General features: G+C 34.6%; 1 protein-coding gene across 1 annotated transcript; it reads left to right on the top strand.

Moving 5' to 3' along the window:
- Positions 1–807: 807 nt before the first annotated feature.
- On the top strand, positions 808–16,769 carry LOC143550373 (uncharacterized). The gene is made up of 8 exons (XM_077041032.1): positions 808–942; positions 7,381–7,563; positions 7,693–7,734; positions 7,811–7,933; positions 10,045–10,277; positions 10,396–10,432; positions 10,511–10,568; positions 16,527–16,769. The coding sequence occupies exons 1-8, from the start codon at positions 808–810 to the stop codon at positions 16,601–16,603; spliced, it is 888 nt and encodes a 295-aa protein (XP_076897147.1). The 3' UTR covers positions 16,604–16,769.
- Positions 16,770–18,821: the final 2,052 nt, after the last annotated feature.

Raw genomic sequence — 18,821 nt, 5'->3', positions numbered from 1 at the left:
CGTCCCAAGTCTGTGGCATGCCATCCCGGCCTGTCAAACATCTGACCATTTCTGGGCTCTTTGCAATTAATCGGAACGCTCCTCTTAACATGTCCTCACTGATTCCACCAATGTTTAAGCTTTCATTATTGAATCTGGTGATAAAGCTTTCCAGTGATTCATTGTCCCGGCGGACAAAACTCAGGATCTCTGACGAGTCCCGAGTTTGTTTACGCTGTTGGTTGAAATGTTGTGAAAACTTTGCTACTAGATCGTCCCAGCTCTTGATTTGACCGTTCGGTAACTTCTCAAACCACTCTCTGGCTGCTCCTGTTAGTGTCAATGCGAACATGTGACACCAATAGGGCAACGTCCATCCGCTCACTCCACCAACTGCTGTGAAGTTCAGCAGATGATCGCTTGGATCAGTCATCCCATTGTATTTTCCCAAATTGCTCGGGATCTTGATATTAGTTGGGAAGGGAGCGGTTGCTATTCGCGGGATGAACTTCGACTTTTCCGCGAACGCAGCGGGGCGGTATGGCTTGGTGAAGTCTTCTTCCGCATCGCTGAAGTATTCAGCATGTTTGACTAACGACTTGGGACGACTGGAGGTTTCCCTACCGAAGTCCCAGCTACCATCACTCGCGTAATCTTCCTCTTGAAACGTTTCTTTCTGTTGAGTATCCCGTGGGGTTCTGTGGGACATGGTACGCTGAGTGTGATAACTTCTTTCGCGGCTCTTTGCAAGTGACCGACCAACTGATCGAGAGTTGTCTACCAACTCTAGATCTTGAGTGTGTCGGAGTACTAGTGGTGGAGACGGAGATGGCGAGTCGTACGTTAGCGTTCTGGCTTGGACCTGATCTCGCATCACTCTACGCTCATACTCCTCTTTTAGCTGATGTTTCTCTTGTTGGTACCACTCTTCTGGGTGAGAATGCTTTTACCATATCTGGTCTGGTAAGTTCTCGTTTTGTCCCCTTCATATCTGGGAAATTCTCAGGATCCGTCTTCCAGAGCTGGAGTTTGAGTGGTCCGATGGATCTCGGTGACTTTGTGCCTTGGGAACTCTCCAGCCCGGTCTTCCCGGACCGAGGTTTTGGTGTTCCTGCGGGGTGCAAAGTCTTCAAACCTTGGAACTTCTCCGGTCCTGTTTTTGAAGACCAGAGTTATGGTGCCCCGGCGAGGTTCCTCCGACACCTGTCCTTCATGGACTGATTCGTCCAGAATTTTTAGTATGACGAGGTCTTGCCAGAGCAGCAGATGGCTGTTGGTTCTGACTCATCTTCAGATCACAGTGAATCGAAAAAACCGTGTATCTAGCTAAAACTGAATGGCGCCAATGAAGAAACACTTGATCAAACTGGATAGTCCGATCGGGTATTTCCCCAGATGTGAGTATACTGAAGTGCTATGAGAACAGATACAAGCTAATGCCTGCAAAACAGAACACCATTGAGTCTCGTTACGGGAAAGACAGAGTAGGAGGTCTTCTCGTAACCACCCTCTGGCGTGAGAATCAGTATTGTATCTTAATCGGAAATAATACGAGTACCGGTATATTGCGTAAGGCGTGAGAGTGTGTGTGAATACCTCGAAGAGATGATCTTCGTATTTATAGCCGAAGGTAGAGGGAAGGTGATTGGTGGAGTTGTCACTATCAAGTTATTCCTTCTCTGCCTGAATGGACACGTGTCGGGCCTTTATTGGATGTGATAGCCTGGACCCGTTTATGGTATAGCCATTATCTGTGCATGTCGTGGGATGGCCATCACGTGTCCAGGTGTTCTCTTTCCATTGGTCGTTGTCGCTATCAGGAGATTTTTAGGGAATCTTCTAGAAGTAGTTTGTTACAACTGCTCTTCCATATCACGTGGGGATCATACGTGTGATGAGTCCCTTGAGTTGTTTGTGAATTCCTTCCGCGGATGATTGCATGGCCGTCCGCAGGTTTTGATGGAGCTCCACAAAGTGTCTTGGATTGTGGATGGCTTTACCAATCCACTTGTTCCTTGCGCGGATGTCTTTTGGTGATCCGCGGGTTGGGTAATGGATCCGTGGGTGGCGGATGTCTTTTGACGATCCACGGGTCGGATAAGGGATCCGTGGGTGACTTTGCTACCCTTCCTCTAAAATTACTCATTTTTACCCATTGGTTTAATCATATCTTGGATTTTCTGATCGACATATTAACTTTTCACACCCTTAAAGAAGTGGTATATAATGAAAACATTCAATTCCATGAATCATTCACACCAAGATTATGTATTTTAACCCCCTTTTAATCTTTTTTTTTTCTCCCGTATCCTCCAGCGCACACACACACATGCATATGTTTTCCTCCAATTTTGATCAAATGCAATGCATGCCTTTATTTGAATAATTAAATGACACTTTTATTAAAATGCAAATTAGTCCCTAAAACTTGATCTTGCTTTATTCAACCTCAAAATTAACTATTATTTCATAAAATAGGGCTACTTATATTTTGTGAGGGGGTTTTTGCAAATTATATGATATGGTTGTAAGTAGAGAAGAGAAAAAATGTTATGTAAGTTAAATTTGGGTTTATACTGTTCACAACATATAATTTTTTAATATTTTCTAGAAGTCGTACATAGAGGAAAGAAAAAAAGATAATAATAAATGTATAAAGAAATATTATTTAATTGAAAATAAAAAATAATGATTTTTAATGTAGTTATATGGATATGCAAATAGAATTTAGTGAAAACTTTTACACCAAGACATATAAAATAAACATATGTATTTATTGATATATGGGTTAAATTATTCTATAAAAAGAAACAAAAATGATAAAGATAAAAATAATTTGTGGTCTTAAAAAAACCTCTTAAAAGAAAAATAATAAAAAACTAATATTAAAAATCGTAACTCAAAAAATAAATAAAAAACAAAAAAAAACTAAAATATTTTTCCCGTCGTCCTTGTTAAAAATCACCGTTTCTTTATATTTATCATTCTGTTTGTTATTTATTTTCGTCATTGGTTGTTTGTTTTTTTCTTGACATTGTGTCTTTTTTCATTGATATTGTGTTTAGATTATTTAACATTATGTATATTTTGCGATCTGTTTTGCTTTTTTTTATCATTGTGTTTTTTGTTTATTTTCGTCATTGCGTATTTTTTTTCCTCTACGCTTTGTCTTTTTTGTTTTTCTTTTTCTTGAACCATAAATACGAGGAAAACATTTTAGTTTTTTTTTTGTATTAATATTTTAAGTTATGATTTGTTGTCAGTTTCATGATTTTTTTAAGTGATTTTTTTAGGGAAAATTCCTTAAATGGCCCACTAATGGAGAGAGATTACAATTTTGTCCCCCATAAATAAAAATTTTCAGAAATGTCTCGTAAAAACACGTCTTTGATGATGTGTTAGGTCTCAACGCGTCTTTCACGACCTGTTTGGCCACCAAACGCGTCTTTCACGACATGTTAGCCTCCAACGCAGGTCTTTCACGACATGTTAGTCTCTAACACGTCTTTCAAACAACCTGTTAGCCTCTAACGAGTCTTTCACGATATGTTTGGCCTATAATTTTTTCAATGTTACATTATTATAATTAATTTTTTACATATTGGGTTTTTCTTTTATAACTTTTAATATATAAATTTATATATAATTTCGAATATGTTGTTGAAACGTGATTATTTTTTTTACATGTCATAAATTTTACTCAAAATCGAGTATCAAATTGATATCGAAATGCTCAATAAATGTTTAATAAAATTTGACCAGACTCGTTTTGATTAAAGTTTATACCAACATGTAGATAAAAATAATTGCGTCTCAACGGTTTATGTGGAACTTTATAAAACTTTATGCATTACAAGTTATTAAAAAACCAAATATGAGTAAAATTAATCATAATATTGTAATGTTAAAAAAAAATTAATAGTGCAAGCATGCCGTGAAAGACGCGTCAGATGTTAACATGTCGTGAAAGACGTGCGTTGGAGGCTGACATGTCGTGAAGGACACGCTGAGGCCTAACATGTTGTCAAAGACGTGTTTGTATAGGATATTTCTGGAAACTTTTATATATTAGGACAAAAATGGAATATCTCTGAGACATTTTGGGAATTTTTCCTTTTCTTATTCCACGAATCTTTCTGAAACTGTGCATTTTTTTTTCTTAGGGAGTGTTTGGGATTCCTTATTTTAACTCCTTATAAATTTTCATTAAGTTAATAAGTTACAACATTGCAAATTATAAAACTTTTCTTCTCATAATATAAGCAATCCCAAACACCTTATTACTTTTCAAATAATTAATAAGTTATAAGTCTGTGAAAACAAACAAGGGAAAAATCTCAAAATAGGTATTTATGAAAACAAAATTCTAGTTTTAGGTATGATTTTCAAAAAAAAAAATATCCAAAAATAGGTATTATAAACTAGTCGTGACGAGTAGATTATTTTAGTACATGAGTAGTTTGCAGATCCAATCAAAACATGCCACGTGGCCATAAACTAACCGTGACGAGTAAGTTAACTAACCATCTAATCGTCACGACTAAAGTAGTTGCATGCCTCGTAATCAACACCCACGAGTACTGTATAAATGTTTTAGTCGTGACGAGTAGAATACAACTTTTTGAGACACGAGTTGTTTACTAAACTAACCATAACGAGTTGTTTTGTTTACCAAATTCATCGAACCGTTTAGTTTTACAATAAACTAATTAGACCGGTTAGTTTGAAATCTCAAATAGTAACTACGAGTAGTTCTTCCTTATACATTCCCAATACGAGTAGTTCTTCCGTAAACATATCCAATACGAGTAGTTTGTTACCATTTAACCCGTTGCGACTAGTATAACCTTATAATCTACTCGTGGCTACTCATTTTAATTAAAAAAATGATCTAAAAGATTACTCACCACGTTACAATTAATCTAATCCTACTCGCCGCGGTATGTTTATTTGGATACTACTCGGCCCGACTTGTTTGGAGAAACCTTTTTCATCATTTTTTCTTGGTCTCCTTTTTTGTTTGAAGAATTATTTTGAAAAGGTTTGAAAAGGTTTCTTCAAACAATTATTTCCACTTGTTTGAAAAGGTTTCATCCTTTTCTTGGTTTCCTTTTTTGTACGCGAGTAGTTTGCAAATCCAATTAAAACTCGAAATAATTTTTCATCCTTTCTTGGTCTCCTTTTTTGTTTGAAGAATTATTTCGACTTATTTGAAGAATTGTTTGAAAAGGTTTCTCCAAACAAGTCGGGCCGAATAGTATCCAAAAAAAACATACCGCGGCGAGTAGGATTTAATTGATTGTATCACGGCGAGTAATCTTTTAGAATATTTTTTTAATTAAATCATATTAACGCTAAAATGTGTAGCCACAAGTAGATTATAAGGTCAAACTAGTCGCGACGGGTTAAATGGTAACAAACTACTCGTATTTGATATGTTTACGGAAGAACTACTCGTATTGGGAATGTATAAGGAAGAACTACTCGTAGTTACTATTTGAGATTTCAAACTAACCGGTCTAATTAGTTTATTGTAAAACTAAACGGTTCGATGAATTTGGTAAACAAAACAACTCGTTATGGTTAGTTTAGTAAACAACTCGTATCTCAAAAAGTTGTATTCTACTCGTCACGACTAAAACATTTATACAATACTCGTGGATGTTGATTATGAGGCATGCAACTACTTTAGTCGTGACGACTAGATGGTTAGTTAACTTACTCGTCACGGTTAGTTTATGGCCACGTGGCATGTTTTGATTGGATCTGCAAACTACTCATGTACTAAAATAATCTATTCGTCACGACTAGTTTATAATACCTATTTTTTTATAATTTTTTGAAAATCATACCTAAAACTAGAATTTTGTTTTCATTAATACTTATTTTAAGAGTTTTCCCAAATAAACAACCACAAACACCCCCTTCAACATTCTCCTTTGTATATACTATTTTATTATTATTACTAGTTTTAGAGCCCGTGTAACAAACGGGATAATTCGAATTATAATAAAATTATAAGTAAAACAAATACTTACATAGCGTATATGAAAAAAAAATGTATTAAATCTATGCCTGTATCTATACAATGTGTACATAAATTGATTTTATTTAGATCACAAAATAAATTTTTTTAATGAACTTAATAAAAAAATGTCCGTGCAAAAACGTACCCGAGAATGCTTCTTTCTATTGAAAAATTCATTCTCGGTGTCATATATGTATGAAGAATTTTGGTTATGAACTAATTTCGGAAATAAGACTTCTCATACGATAGTAGTTCTAACCATTCAGCCTAAATACAAAAGGAGCGTTACTTTTATTGATATATTTATCAATTTACCACCCATCAAAGGAAAATAGAACATTAAATTGTAACAATGGATGTTCTTCGAGAACTATGTTTTTCTGAGCTACACCATGAAAAATATTTTCATAAGTTTCAGAGGGCTTCTCGACTTTGTCATAATGACAAAATAAAAAACAACATGTTAACCCATTCAATTTTGTGAATATTTTGTTACATTTGAGCATAGTTTAGCATGTCATGCTTCCCATACGATGTTCTGATCACCATTTAAAGAAAAATTAATGTTGACATACATATTTCAAATTTGATAAAAGTTAAGCATTGATAGGCATGGGGGTGGCATGTCGAAAGTGTTCGCAATGTTTTCTTAAATTTTAATAGTTGAGGAGAAAATATTCAGTTTGCCAAATCCCGAACCTTTTGATTATTTCAAAAAATGCCCTTAAAAATAAATTTGAAACCCAAATCATGTTTAAAATTTTAACTTTCATAGTTTTGATATTTTAAAGTCTAACACTTTGAATTTGAACCCATAACAAATTTTACGATAAATATATTTTGCATTTTCAAACTTTTAAAAATACTTAAAATTTTCATTTTTGACCTTAACAAATTTTGACCAAAATATAGTTACCTTGTACCAAATAATCTATTTACCAACTTTTGACCCATAAAATCAAATTTAAGTTCCACAAAACAACCCGAAAGAATTTTCATTTGAGAAACATGATTTGTTGTTGAATTCTAGAATTTTCAAAGTATTTTGAATATATAGTAAAATAATATGTTAGTAATTATATTTATAAAAATATATAGATATTATATAAATATAGTGTAAAAGGTAAGTGAATAATTATTGATTTATTATATATATATCAGTTTTGATGTAAAAGATTATAAGAATTAAACAAAATATAACAAGTTGACGCATTTATTTCGTTTGATCTTTATCTTTAGTGCATCTTTAATCCAAAATCATATTCAAAATTTGTACCAAAAGGGGGTTTTGGTTTTCTAATTTCTTTCCAGACCTAAGGCTAAATCGCAACCAAGTTCATCGTTCTCTTGTTAATAAATGATTATGATTCTAGGGTTCCATTAATTTAATTTGGGTGGCTATGTCGGAAAAGGAAAAGAAAACCCACGACGATGTGGAATCTAAGTCAAGAACGAATCATCATCATCATCATGGCTACAAAGACGAAGAGCACGAGATTGGGATTTGGGGCATTCTTATTTTCGGTCTAATTGGAGCTACTGCCACTACTCTCGCTGTATGTTTTTTATTTTTATCCTTTGATTGTATATGAAACCATAAAGATAAAGACTTTAATTATTGTAATACACAAACCAGTTTAGTTAGTTTCAGACCAATTGATGGTTTTAAATAATTTGATTGATAGGTTGGGCATATGCGCCAGATGATTGATTGGTTCTCTTCCAAGGTAGGGTTTTGTATATGATAATCTTACTATATGCTTTATTTGGATAGTGATTTTGGTTGTTATTGCATCCAACAAGGTTACAAGAACACACTCGTGGAAAGGCGATGGTCGATCTTTTAGATCAACTTTCCAAGAAGAATCTTGGAAAAGATATAACCGTCGAATGCAGGAAGCGTATGAAGAAGAAATGGAGAGAGTGGTATGGTTAATCCTTATAATCTATATTTTCTTGGGGGGTGTTTGGATCATCATTGTACTCGGTAAATCCCACCAATAGCAAAGCTATGGTAGGGTCTGAGGAGGGTAAGATGTAGACAGCCTTACTTCTACCCTGTAGGAATAGAGAGACTGATGGCTTCCAGTGAGACCCCCGGCTCGATAGTGGTTTTGCATCAAGCCTTGGACATAAGGCACAATCGAGATACATGCCGATTGGTGCATGTACCCTTGTCTTTCAGCTATCAACGCCACTACATAATGCCTGATTAACCTTCCGTCATTTTTAAGGCTATTTTCACGAAAATTAGTAAAATAACGCCAAAATTAGTGCAAATTCACTTTTGCCCACCCAAGGACCCACACATATATGCATTATATGCGCACACCGCAAGCAGGGCCTTGGTGGGGTGTTTGGATGTGGGTTTTAAAAATGATTACATGGTTCTAGTGTTTTGGCAAGGATCATTTTGTAAAATGGCCAAATGGACATGTTTGTGAATAATTAGAGTTAAAATAGCAATTAATAGGTAATTGCTAGTTTATCCTTAGATAATAGCTATGTTACATTACACAGCACCTGGTATGAAATTGATTGTTTAACTCTAACTGGTTTGGTGTTGCTATTTAAATGTTAAAAACTGATTATTCCATGTATTAGTAATCACATAACATGTTTCAAAACGCATGCCACACCCCTTAAGTTTCAACTTCTTATTATTGCTCCACTTATAACTTGGCAACATGCTCACATCCTTATTAAAGAGTTAGACCTTTTCATTTCTTTTTTTATGTTTGCATAAGTTATATGCAGTGTCTTGTGGCACTAATAGTATCCATCGTGTACTTGATTAGATAGATTTTTGTGTTTATGTTTGTGATATAATCGCTTGTTTAGATGGATGATGTGTACAATCCTAGTCTTATATCTACTTAAGACCTGATTTTCTTTAGACATTGATGACATGGGATTAAGTGTAAGTTCTATTGTAGAAGAGATTTCTCTATTGTGTCCTTTAAACCTACAACTATTGGAAAACCAATACAAAAGACTTTTGTCCCTATGCATTAAGTTTTTTTAACTAAGTTATTATGATCTAGTATTGTTGTCATATTAGTTAATCAAAGTAGACGGTCATCTAAACGTAGTTATTTAATATTATGCCACATACATGAAGCACAAGTATTGGATACATTTTAGTTAACAGTAAATTATTCTTATGAGTTTCATAGAATGCACACAATTAGTCAAGCAAGCATGATAATACTTAATCGATGGACAAAACCATCATAACCAACCTCATCCAATAGTCAAACGTGTTCTGTTCAATATTTCATTTTTTTTTCTCTTCTGATTCTGTTCTAACCAAACTGGCGGGTTTTTTTTTTTCATAGGCTACTAAACAGACCTATAAGGCACTGAATTGTTATTGCTGAATTAGTTTTCATCAGGGGTATGCTAAATGAGTTTTTTTTGTTTTTTTTTTTAAATACTTTTTATGTTTTAAGAAGTATGTTAGCATGGGGAACAAGGAGTTTTTACAGGGAGTTAATTCTAATTAGTTTTAAGTTGTGAAAGTTGAGGAGGTGGACCCTAAAAGAGTCGAAAGATGGGATTAAGTTTGTTTAGTATTTTTATCCAGTTTGCTTTGATATATTAAGGGTTATTTAGTTTTCTAGTTTAAGGAATTGGAAGAGAGAGAGAGAGAGAGAGAGAGAGAGAGAGAGAGAGCTTTCACATTGGGAGGGAGGGAGGTTTCAAAGATCTACCGCTACTGATCCACAATTGAAATTGTAGGGTGGTACCCACTTTAATACTTTAATAACTAAGTAAATTTATATTTCTTTTAATATATACTTTATTGAATTTTTTTAATAGGAAAGGTACTTTGGTTTTTTCATTTGGATTTTGGACGACTTGACTTGAAATATTAACAACGTGAGCTGCTAAGGACCATCCATGTTATGAAAATGTAATTGTCGGCCCATGTGAACATTTTTCCAACCATTGGGATTAACTAGTGTAATTAGTGAACCATGAAGACCAAGCATGCAAGAACCATGCAGTTAACTCTATATTTATATTCTTTGTAGGAACGTATAAGGCGCATGCAAAGTGTATTTAATAGGGAAAAAAGTAAACAACAAAAGCGTTACGAGAGTTGGAAGGAATATAATGGCAGCGGATATCATCAACATTTTCAAAGGGACGATTGGTATTTTAAAACCGAAACTTCACAAGGGTATAAAAGTCATTTTAGGGAACCTCCTCGACCCCCTGTTAATCATACGTTGTCACATCATTATGCAATCTTAGGTCTCAGCAGGTAATAAAACCTTCTCTATGACATTTTAATTCGTTCTTTGCTTTACTTCTTTTATATTTACTTTTTAAATATAGTTTTAAGTAAACTAAGCACTTGTTATATTATTTCTGGTTAATAGGTCAAGAACGAAGCCGTACACCGATGATGAAATAAAGGTACCTATAATTGTTACATTCTCATTATTATGTCTTTATTATTTTGCATTACACTCGTACTATTTTTCGTTAATGCAGACTGCATTCAGGAGCAAGGCAAAGCAATTTCACCCGGATCAGAATCAAGAAAATAAAGGTAGATGTTTTATTAATTTAAATTGAATACTCGTATTCTGCATTGTAGAAGTTTCATAGCTTTCTTGATGGATCAAAAAGTGATGTAAAATTCTGATGCACTGAAACGCCGGCTAGGGTTGAGTCCCCGTCCCAGTGACGGTCGGTCTGGGGACGGAAACGCGGCCGAAATGTTTCCTGGACAAACCCGTTAAATTAGGACGGTCAAAAATTCGTTTTATGGACGTCTTCATCGAAGGATTTTGAGGTTGGCGTCGACACTGCGGATTCCGGGCCTTATACCGGAGAACTCAAAACACAAAAAAATTAGAATTTGACCCTCTCGATTTTATCCGAAGGAGTATTTAAACTTAAAAAGGAAAGGTATTTTTAAGGATTTTGATGTTGGCGTCTACGCTAAGGTGGTCCGGTTGTTCTCTCAAGGTAGAATGGGGAAGAATGCTTAAAAATAATGTGTTAAACCCACCTTGATTTAAAAGCCTATAAATGTTATTTTAATACCCTAGGTACTCTTTTCCTGCAAGCCTAACTTTATGCCAGTTAAAATTTAAAAAAATAAATATATTGTTAAACTATAGATAGTGTTTTAGTTTGTCAAAATCGTTTATTATTATTATTATTATTTAAGGCATGTTTATTATTATTGTTATTGTAAAAGAAACCGGATTTGGGTTACACATGAACATAGGCTGAATATCACAAGAACTGATTATGATGAATAGATTAACAGGAAAGTAAAAGGACAGGGATTAGTGAGGTGAAAGGGCCCCTGAACATAGAGGACTAATTACGATATTTTGTATATCTATTACAAGTGATAAGCCCCTTTATTTATAGAGATGGAAAGGGGGCTATACAAATGCTAATTACAAATAAGGTCTAGGTTACTTGTAAGGACCTATAGGTAAATAACCCTAGGTTACATGCAAGGACCTATAGATAAAATAACTTTTAACAAGGACCTACAATCAACACTCCCCCTCAAGCTGGAGCATAGATGTTAATCATGCCCAGCTTGTTACAAATCTGACAGAATCTTCAACGAGAATAGACGCTTTAGAGAGTACGTCTGCAAACTTGAACCGGGGAGAATACATCTTTAAACACAGATCATCAGCAGTATAACCTGATCAGAATAGCGACTGAAACAATGGCTAAAACAATGAACCAGCTTCATCTCTTGAAACAATCCTACTAGAACAGATCAGGCTAGCGCTGCGGAAGACGAATTGGTCATATACTTAACCAGATTCCCCTTGAGCATGAAACCCGAACCGAACAAACTCATACGAACAACAGTAGCAGCCTAACTCCCCTTGGGCGACAACATGATGGTCGTTCAACGGAGCATGAACATGAACATTAACCGAAACACAAGTACGAACTGAAGCATCTTGACTGGTTGCTCAACTTTGAACACGAACATAAACACGGATGCAAACTGTACCATCTTGATCCCCCCCCCCCCCCCCGAGTAACAACTTCGGGTGGTTGCTCAACTCTGAATAACTTGAATCCAGAAACTGACCAGGCATCAATTTATGATGCATAAATCCTTCACTCGACGATTTAATCGATCACACGAGGATTGAACTAGGTGGTTTTCCAATCCACAAAGAAGATAATCTCTTATAGGAGGTCGAAGCACATGGCTATCAAAGCCACATAACAGATGGGATCTCAACGGAAGGAGATCGAACCAGACGGCTATCAAAGCCATAGGACATATGTGATCTCAACGAAAGGAGACCGAATCAGCAGCTATCAAAGCCACATGACAAATGTGATTTCAGTGGGAGGAGATCGAACCAGACGACTATCAAAGCCATGAAATTACCAGAATACTAATATACGAGCATAAGCAGAAACAGACTTAAAATTCCTGGACGCTTGAACCGAAACGCGAAGGCACAAACACTTGAACAAAACCAAACACGAAACATGAAAGCCGAACATCAACCATAGCAACGACTAAAGCAGTAATCTGAACAACGAGCTGAGCAACGAGTAACGACCAATAGTGACTAGAACAAAATTCAACCAACTCTTTAAAATCAGAAGTTAAACCAGAACTTAATCAGAAATTAACGGATCAGGTAACCATAGGTTTAATGAAAATTAACAAACCAGAGAGTCTGAGTTTGGCCTGAAAACCAAACCAGAATACAGTCTGATGCCAAGAAAGATCGGACATATGATGTGGGGAATCATATATTGATGAACAGAAACGAGAACAGGTTATGTGGGCATAAGTGCATAGCCGAACTCAAATCTATGATGTGAAGCCAAAGTGCAACGAATCAGAATCAAACTATATAAACAAAGAGCGCAGGATATCGGTTGAAGAAGGTCAATATCTAATGGGCAGTAAACTGATCAGAGTATTAAACCGATTGAAACAAACTTGTTTGAATAGGGAAATGATGCATGTAATGGCCGGAAACGGATTTTGGCAATGACATATGGCGGTTTGTGGCAGCAGACGGCGGAGGCGACGACTAATGGAAGAACGGGAGGTACCATTGTGACCAGAACGGCTGATGATTACGACGTCGGTAGTGAGATGAAACGGTTATCTGAAAAAGGATTTTGTGAACAACAGGTGGTTGTGAAGAACGAAGGTGACTCGAACAGGGGCTGGACAGATATTTTAGGCATGCTTTGTTGTCTGGAAATAGATTTGGACAAGTAGGAGCTGTGAGTGGACAGGTTTGAAACAAATATAGAACGAGAGTTGGGACATGAAAGCAAGATGAAAAACTAGGAGCGAGATTCAGGCTTGTACCGAGAGCCTTGGCTCTGATACCATGTAAAAGAAACGGATTTGAGTTTCACATGAACATAGCTTATTATGATCAATAGATTAATAGGAAAGTAAAAGGACAGGGATTAGTGGGGTGAAAGAGCCCAGAGCATAAGGACTACATTATGATATTTTGTATGTCTATTACAAGATATAAGCCCTTCTATCTATAGAGATGGAAAAGGGGGCTATACAAATCATAGTTACCTAATTCACGGTTTGTTTCGGTATGGGTACACAATTCGAAAGGTAACGTATTTGGTACGGAGGGGGGTTTAGGTTTATTTCGGTTTGAAACAGTACGGTGTACCATGTAGTTCGGTTCGATATACCCAAATCAAAAAATAATTATTTTTCATTTATATATATATGTTTATTTTATATTTTTATTGTTTGAATACCCAAACTAATTTTACATTTATAATAGTTTTTATGTAAAAACTTATAAACCTTAGAGACTAAATGTAAAGAGTGAAAGAATGTGGGGTTTAATTTCAAAATACCTATAAACTTATTAACCCTAATAATAAAACGCAGATAAATCCGTCTATACCCTTAAAAATGGGCCGATTTCGATCAATTGAAATGGTGTACCGAAGCGAATTGGAACACCGAATTCGTTCTTAAAAATGGGCCAATTTCGATCAATTGAAATGGTGTACCGAAGTGAATTGGAACACCGAATTCGTTCTTTTGGCACGGCGTACCGGAGCGATTTGGATCGGAACGAATTCCGATTGGGTACACCGCGATCCAATTTGCAATTCGCGAGTGTCCTAGGAATTTGGTAACTATGTCACAAAAACTAATTACAAATAGGGTCTAGGTTACATGCAAGGACGTGTAGGTAAATAACCCTAGGTTACATGCAAGGACCTATAGATAAGTAACTTATTAACAAGGACCTACAATTAAAAGTTATTATTATTTATCTTTGTTTTGTTCTTACCAGATATTATACTTATCATTTATGTAAAGACAGACGTATATTTTATTTAATTTATATATTTTTTGATGTACCTTTGCCGTATTCGTATCGTCCCCGTATCCTAGTCCCTTACCCGTTCCCGTGCTACATAGTAAAAATTGCTTTTAGCTTATCCTTTTTTTAATCAAATAAAATTTACATTTGTTTAACTTAATTTAAGCTTTCAATGCTACTTTTATCTCAGGGTGTAATGCTGCGGACTCGAGTCTGGCCTCTGCTTGTTTGTTATTTTACTAATTATTTTATTTAAATACATATATATTTGTATTTATACGAATAGTTTAATTAATATATCATCTAGGTTTTTTTTAAATAAAAATAAAAAGATGTATGTAGTTAGTAGTAAATAGGACGCTATACAGGTTTTTAGATCCCATTATTCTCAATCATTAGATCTTAGATCCAAAGGCCCAGATTTATTCCTAGGCTTCTTAGGAAACATAGTTTTCTTATTTTAACCCATCCTATATATATGGGATTGTACATATGTATATGCGTGTAGGTATGTACATCAATATACATATGTGTGCACGTACATATATAACACAATGCATAACTTGAGTGGTACATTCATTGTTTATTTGTTTCTTAAAATAACATTACACCTAGAACTGGTGACATCATTACAGAACTCTTAAATTATTTAAGAACTTGAAGGAACACTTAATAACTAACGTTTTTTATAAAAAAATTAGTATGTTAATGTTGTTGGATTGTAGTTTTATCACTTTTATATCTATATTTACGATTACAATTATGAAAATTAGTTTTTACACATATCTAATTTTTTTTACATATATGTTATTACATAAATTTTACACATATGTAAACTTATGAATTTTATATGTAATAAAAAAATTTATATATATATAATATGGTAAAACTAGTCTCAGACAATGCTAATATATGAAAAAAATCAAAAAAAATATTTGATTGTTATGAGTTCCTAGAAGTTTTTAACTTTTTTTTGAGTTCTGAAATGATACTAACCCTATATATACATATGTAGGGTTTGGATCAAATATAAATGAAATTAACATGCTAATTGTAAGAATCAAGTAGAGTAATTATATATACAAGTAGCATAATAATTATGCAATTACATCGTAGAGTAATTATGTAATTACTCTACTTGATTCTCATAATTAGCATGTTAATTTCATTTTTACGTTAACCTTCCCCTATATATATATATATATATAATGAGATGCTATAACCCGTTTAAAAGCTATTCGGGTTTGGTGAGGCCCATGACCTGCTTATTTTTTTTATTATAAAATTGTTTCTCAATTATAAATAATATCCATTTTAAAAAAAATTGGATATTAATTTTTAATATATCCCTATTTTATTTGATTTTCATATCAAATGTTTGATGGGATTAATTTTTAATATAATGGGGTGTTATAACCTGTTTAAGGGTTATCTGGGTTTGGTGAGAATCATACCCGTGAATTCGGGTCAAATACATGAGAAACCTCCATTTACAAATGAAACAATCTATCTGGTGACTTGAGAAAATGTAGGAAGCAACTAGAGAGCTTTTAAAGGTTTAGTTTATATATATTTAAGATATGTATATAATATCATTTAAAAACTATTATATTTGTTTAAATAATAGGTTTGTTGGAGGCTATGCAGTCAATCTCGGTGGTATCTCAGTTATGGGTACTCATGTGAAATATCGGTCAAAATATCGGCCAGAATATCGGTACCGATAATATCGGCGATATTGACCGATATTTTGATCTATATTAACCGATATATCACCGATATTGCTGATATCACTGTTTTAAGTCTTAATTTTCAACTTTTAGTGTTTAATGTTGGTGTTTTGAGTCTTATAGTTCCTACTTGCTACAATTGTTAGTGTTGCAAAAGGTTAATTTGTTAATAGGAGAATATACTGAATTGTTAGTGTTAAGGTGCTATATATATATAGGGGAATTATAGAATGAAAACCCATATATATATAAATTCTACATGATATTAAAATTACCGATATCCCACCGATATCTCACCGCGATAACCGATATCTCAAATATCGGTCCTCGACCGATATCCGATATTTTTCCGTATTAACTGCTTAGGTTGGAGGCTTGCAAACTATATAAATGATGAAAATGAGACGATTTGTGTTAAAATTTGACAATTCTTTGTTGGTGCAGAGGTGGCTGAAGCAAGGTTTAAGGAGGTTATGACATCTTATGAGGCTATAAAGACGGAAAGAAAGAACATGAAATAGATTTTGTTATTTACATAGTTGCCAGATGATTGTATACTAGTCAAGTGTTGGGTATTTAAATAAATGTTGTGACATTGAAAAAAAAAACCTTATTTACTGAGATAATGATGACATTGTTGCTTAACCAAAAACTTTGCCGTGGAGGCTGGTTGTCAAGATGGTTCGAGTTCTGGATTGATTTTAAAACTTACCGCAACCTGAGTGTTGGCAGCAGTCTCCCTACCCGTGTGACGGAGGTATGGTTTCCCTTATTTTACCTTTTCAGAGCATACTTTACTAGTAGGAGATTACTAGGTATGCTTATTTAATTTTAAAAATATAAATGTTTCTACTTATTCTGGTTTGATTTCTCAAAGAAAGTCTTTTCATTGGACTGTTAGCTCCTTTTGTTACCATTGTGTGTAGAGAAAGTTGCAGATTATATATACCAGAGCTTTGTGGCTGGGCACAACAATTTAACATATCACAACCTGCACATTTGTTATTGTACAAGGTAGAATTCTCGTACAAAGTTATGATTTTGGTTTTATGGAAATACTAGTCCGTTAGATTGCTTTCGTTAAATTTCTTTTGTTGGTCAAAAAAATTATTTAGTTTTTGTTGACACCATCATCCCATTTTTCTAGAGTTTGTCATGTCCTTTCTGACAATTAGCAACTACCACGAACAGACTTTAACACAGGCTCAGATACAGTATCATCATAGCCATTATCAACCAAAACAACACAAAGTGACAAGTGGTTGTTAATTAAGGAGTGCCACACCATAAATTGGAACATTATCACAGACATGTACATATTTTAGTGACCCTTGCAACATAGGTGATTAGAAATTAATATATGTTGCCGTTAACGTGTGTCTAAGGAAAGCATGATAGTCGTTGATGCGTTGGAAACTGTTGTTAAACCCAACTAAAAGCGTCCCTCTGTGTGCTGAAATCACAAACATTTGGACCTCTGAAAGTAAGAACTTCACCACAACAAAGAGCTCAGCAATGCATCAGTCTTAAATGGTGAATCATGTGCCATAATTATCACATGCCATAAGTGGAAGACATAAATGGCCACATCCTTCACTCACAACGTACACACATAATGCAATGTTTTAAAAACTGGTTTTTTACACGTACTGGATTGGGCTAAAAAATGGTACAACCGGTTGAACTGGGTTATACCAGGAGGTTCAACCGGTTGAATAGTTTACCTTATAATTTCATATTAATACAACTTTAACTCTAAAAACAACCTAAAAATAAATGATTTCATAACAAAAAATAATCTAAAAGTCAATCCATATTAAAAAAATAACACAAAAGCACTCAATTTAAAAAAAAAAAAAAGTCATAAAGCTTACACGTTTGACGTTTGAATATTAATTGTTGGGTTAAAACTAATTTTGATAATATATGGGCAGTAAATATCAAAAATTTCTTGGACATAAAACCGGTTTGCCGGTCAAAACCGGTATTTTAGAAAAAAAAACCGCTAGTATGATGTTCTAGCAAACCGGTCAAAAATACCGGACTCAAAATACCGACCTGCTGTGCGAAATCCGGTTTAACCGGTTCAACCGGCCGGTTTGAACCGGTTTTTAAAACATGTCCCATAATGTATAATAAGCGGTTTCAAATTTTATAGTTAGCAAAGCTTCAGTAAATGTCAATGATAATAACCCTAGAACAAGACTCAACACATGATACCACAATGGGCCATGCAACTGACATAACATCAACCACAATAACTTTGTCAAAGTACAACTAACCACACAATACATGACCTAAAGGGTACGAGCCAAGCAACTTTTGTTGCAAATAAGTTAACCACAACCATGTATACACAATTAAAGCAAGCAGCAACGGCACCGCTACGAGCTCAGAACAAACAACGCCACTAGGTTGCTTCTTTGAAGTCATTTCAGGTCAGTCCGAAACATTGTTAAGATCATAGCCTCATATGCCAAAAACCATATCAATTCGTTCCAATTAAAACAAAGCACAAACACAATTTCATTATGTACAACCCTAAATGCACACCAAAGTTCACTGACCCGGAATAGATCAGTCGCTAGCAACGAGCTCAGAACAAACAACGCCACTAGGTTGCTTCTTTGAAGTCATTTTAAGTCAGTCCGAAACATTGTTATGATCATAGCCTCATATGCCATAAACCATATCAATTTGTTTCAATAAAAACAAAGCATAAACACAATTTCGTTATGT

Source organism: Bidens hawaiensis, unplaced genomic scaffold, assembly GCF_021521415.1.
Source record: "Bidens hawaiensis isolate Kalapana, Puna unplaced genomic scaffold, B.hawaiensis_p1.1 tig00016035_1, whole genome shotgun sequence".
In the NCBI taxonomy this organism is placed as follows: domain Eukaryota; kingdom Viridiplantae; phylum Streptophyta; class Magnoliopsida; order Asterales; family Asteraceae; genus Bidens; species Bidens hawaiensis.
The sequence above is the reverse complement of the archived record's forward strand: the minus strand, read 5'-3'. Positions and strand labels throughout refer to the sequence as shown.

What these genes read in the sequence shown, in the direction of transcription:
- LOC143550373 (XM_077041032.1), top strand. Translation starts at nt 808, where the DNA reads ATGGCGAGTCGTACGTTAGCGTTCTGGCTTGGACCTGATCTCGCATCA. An exon ending in CTTTTACCATATCTGGTCTG is followed by an intron (nt 943 to 7,380) that starts GTAAGTTCTCGT and finishes TTATGATTCTAG; the next exon opens with GGTTCCATTAATTTAATTTG. An exon ending in TCAGAATCAAGAAAATAAAG is followed by an intron (nt 10,569 to 16,526) that starts GTAGATGTTTTA and finishes TTGTTGGTGCAG; the next exon opens with AGGTGGCTGAAGCAAGGTTT.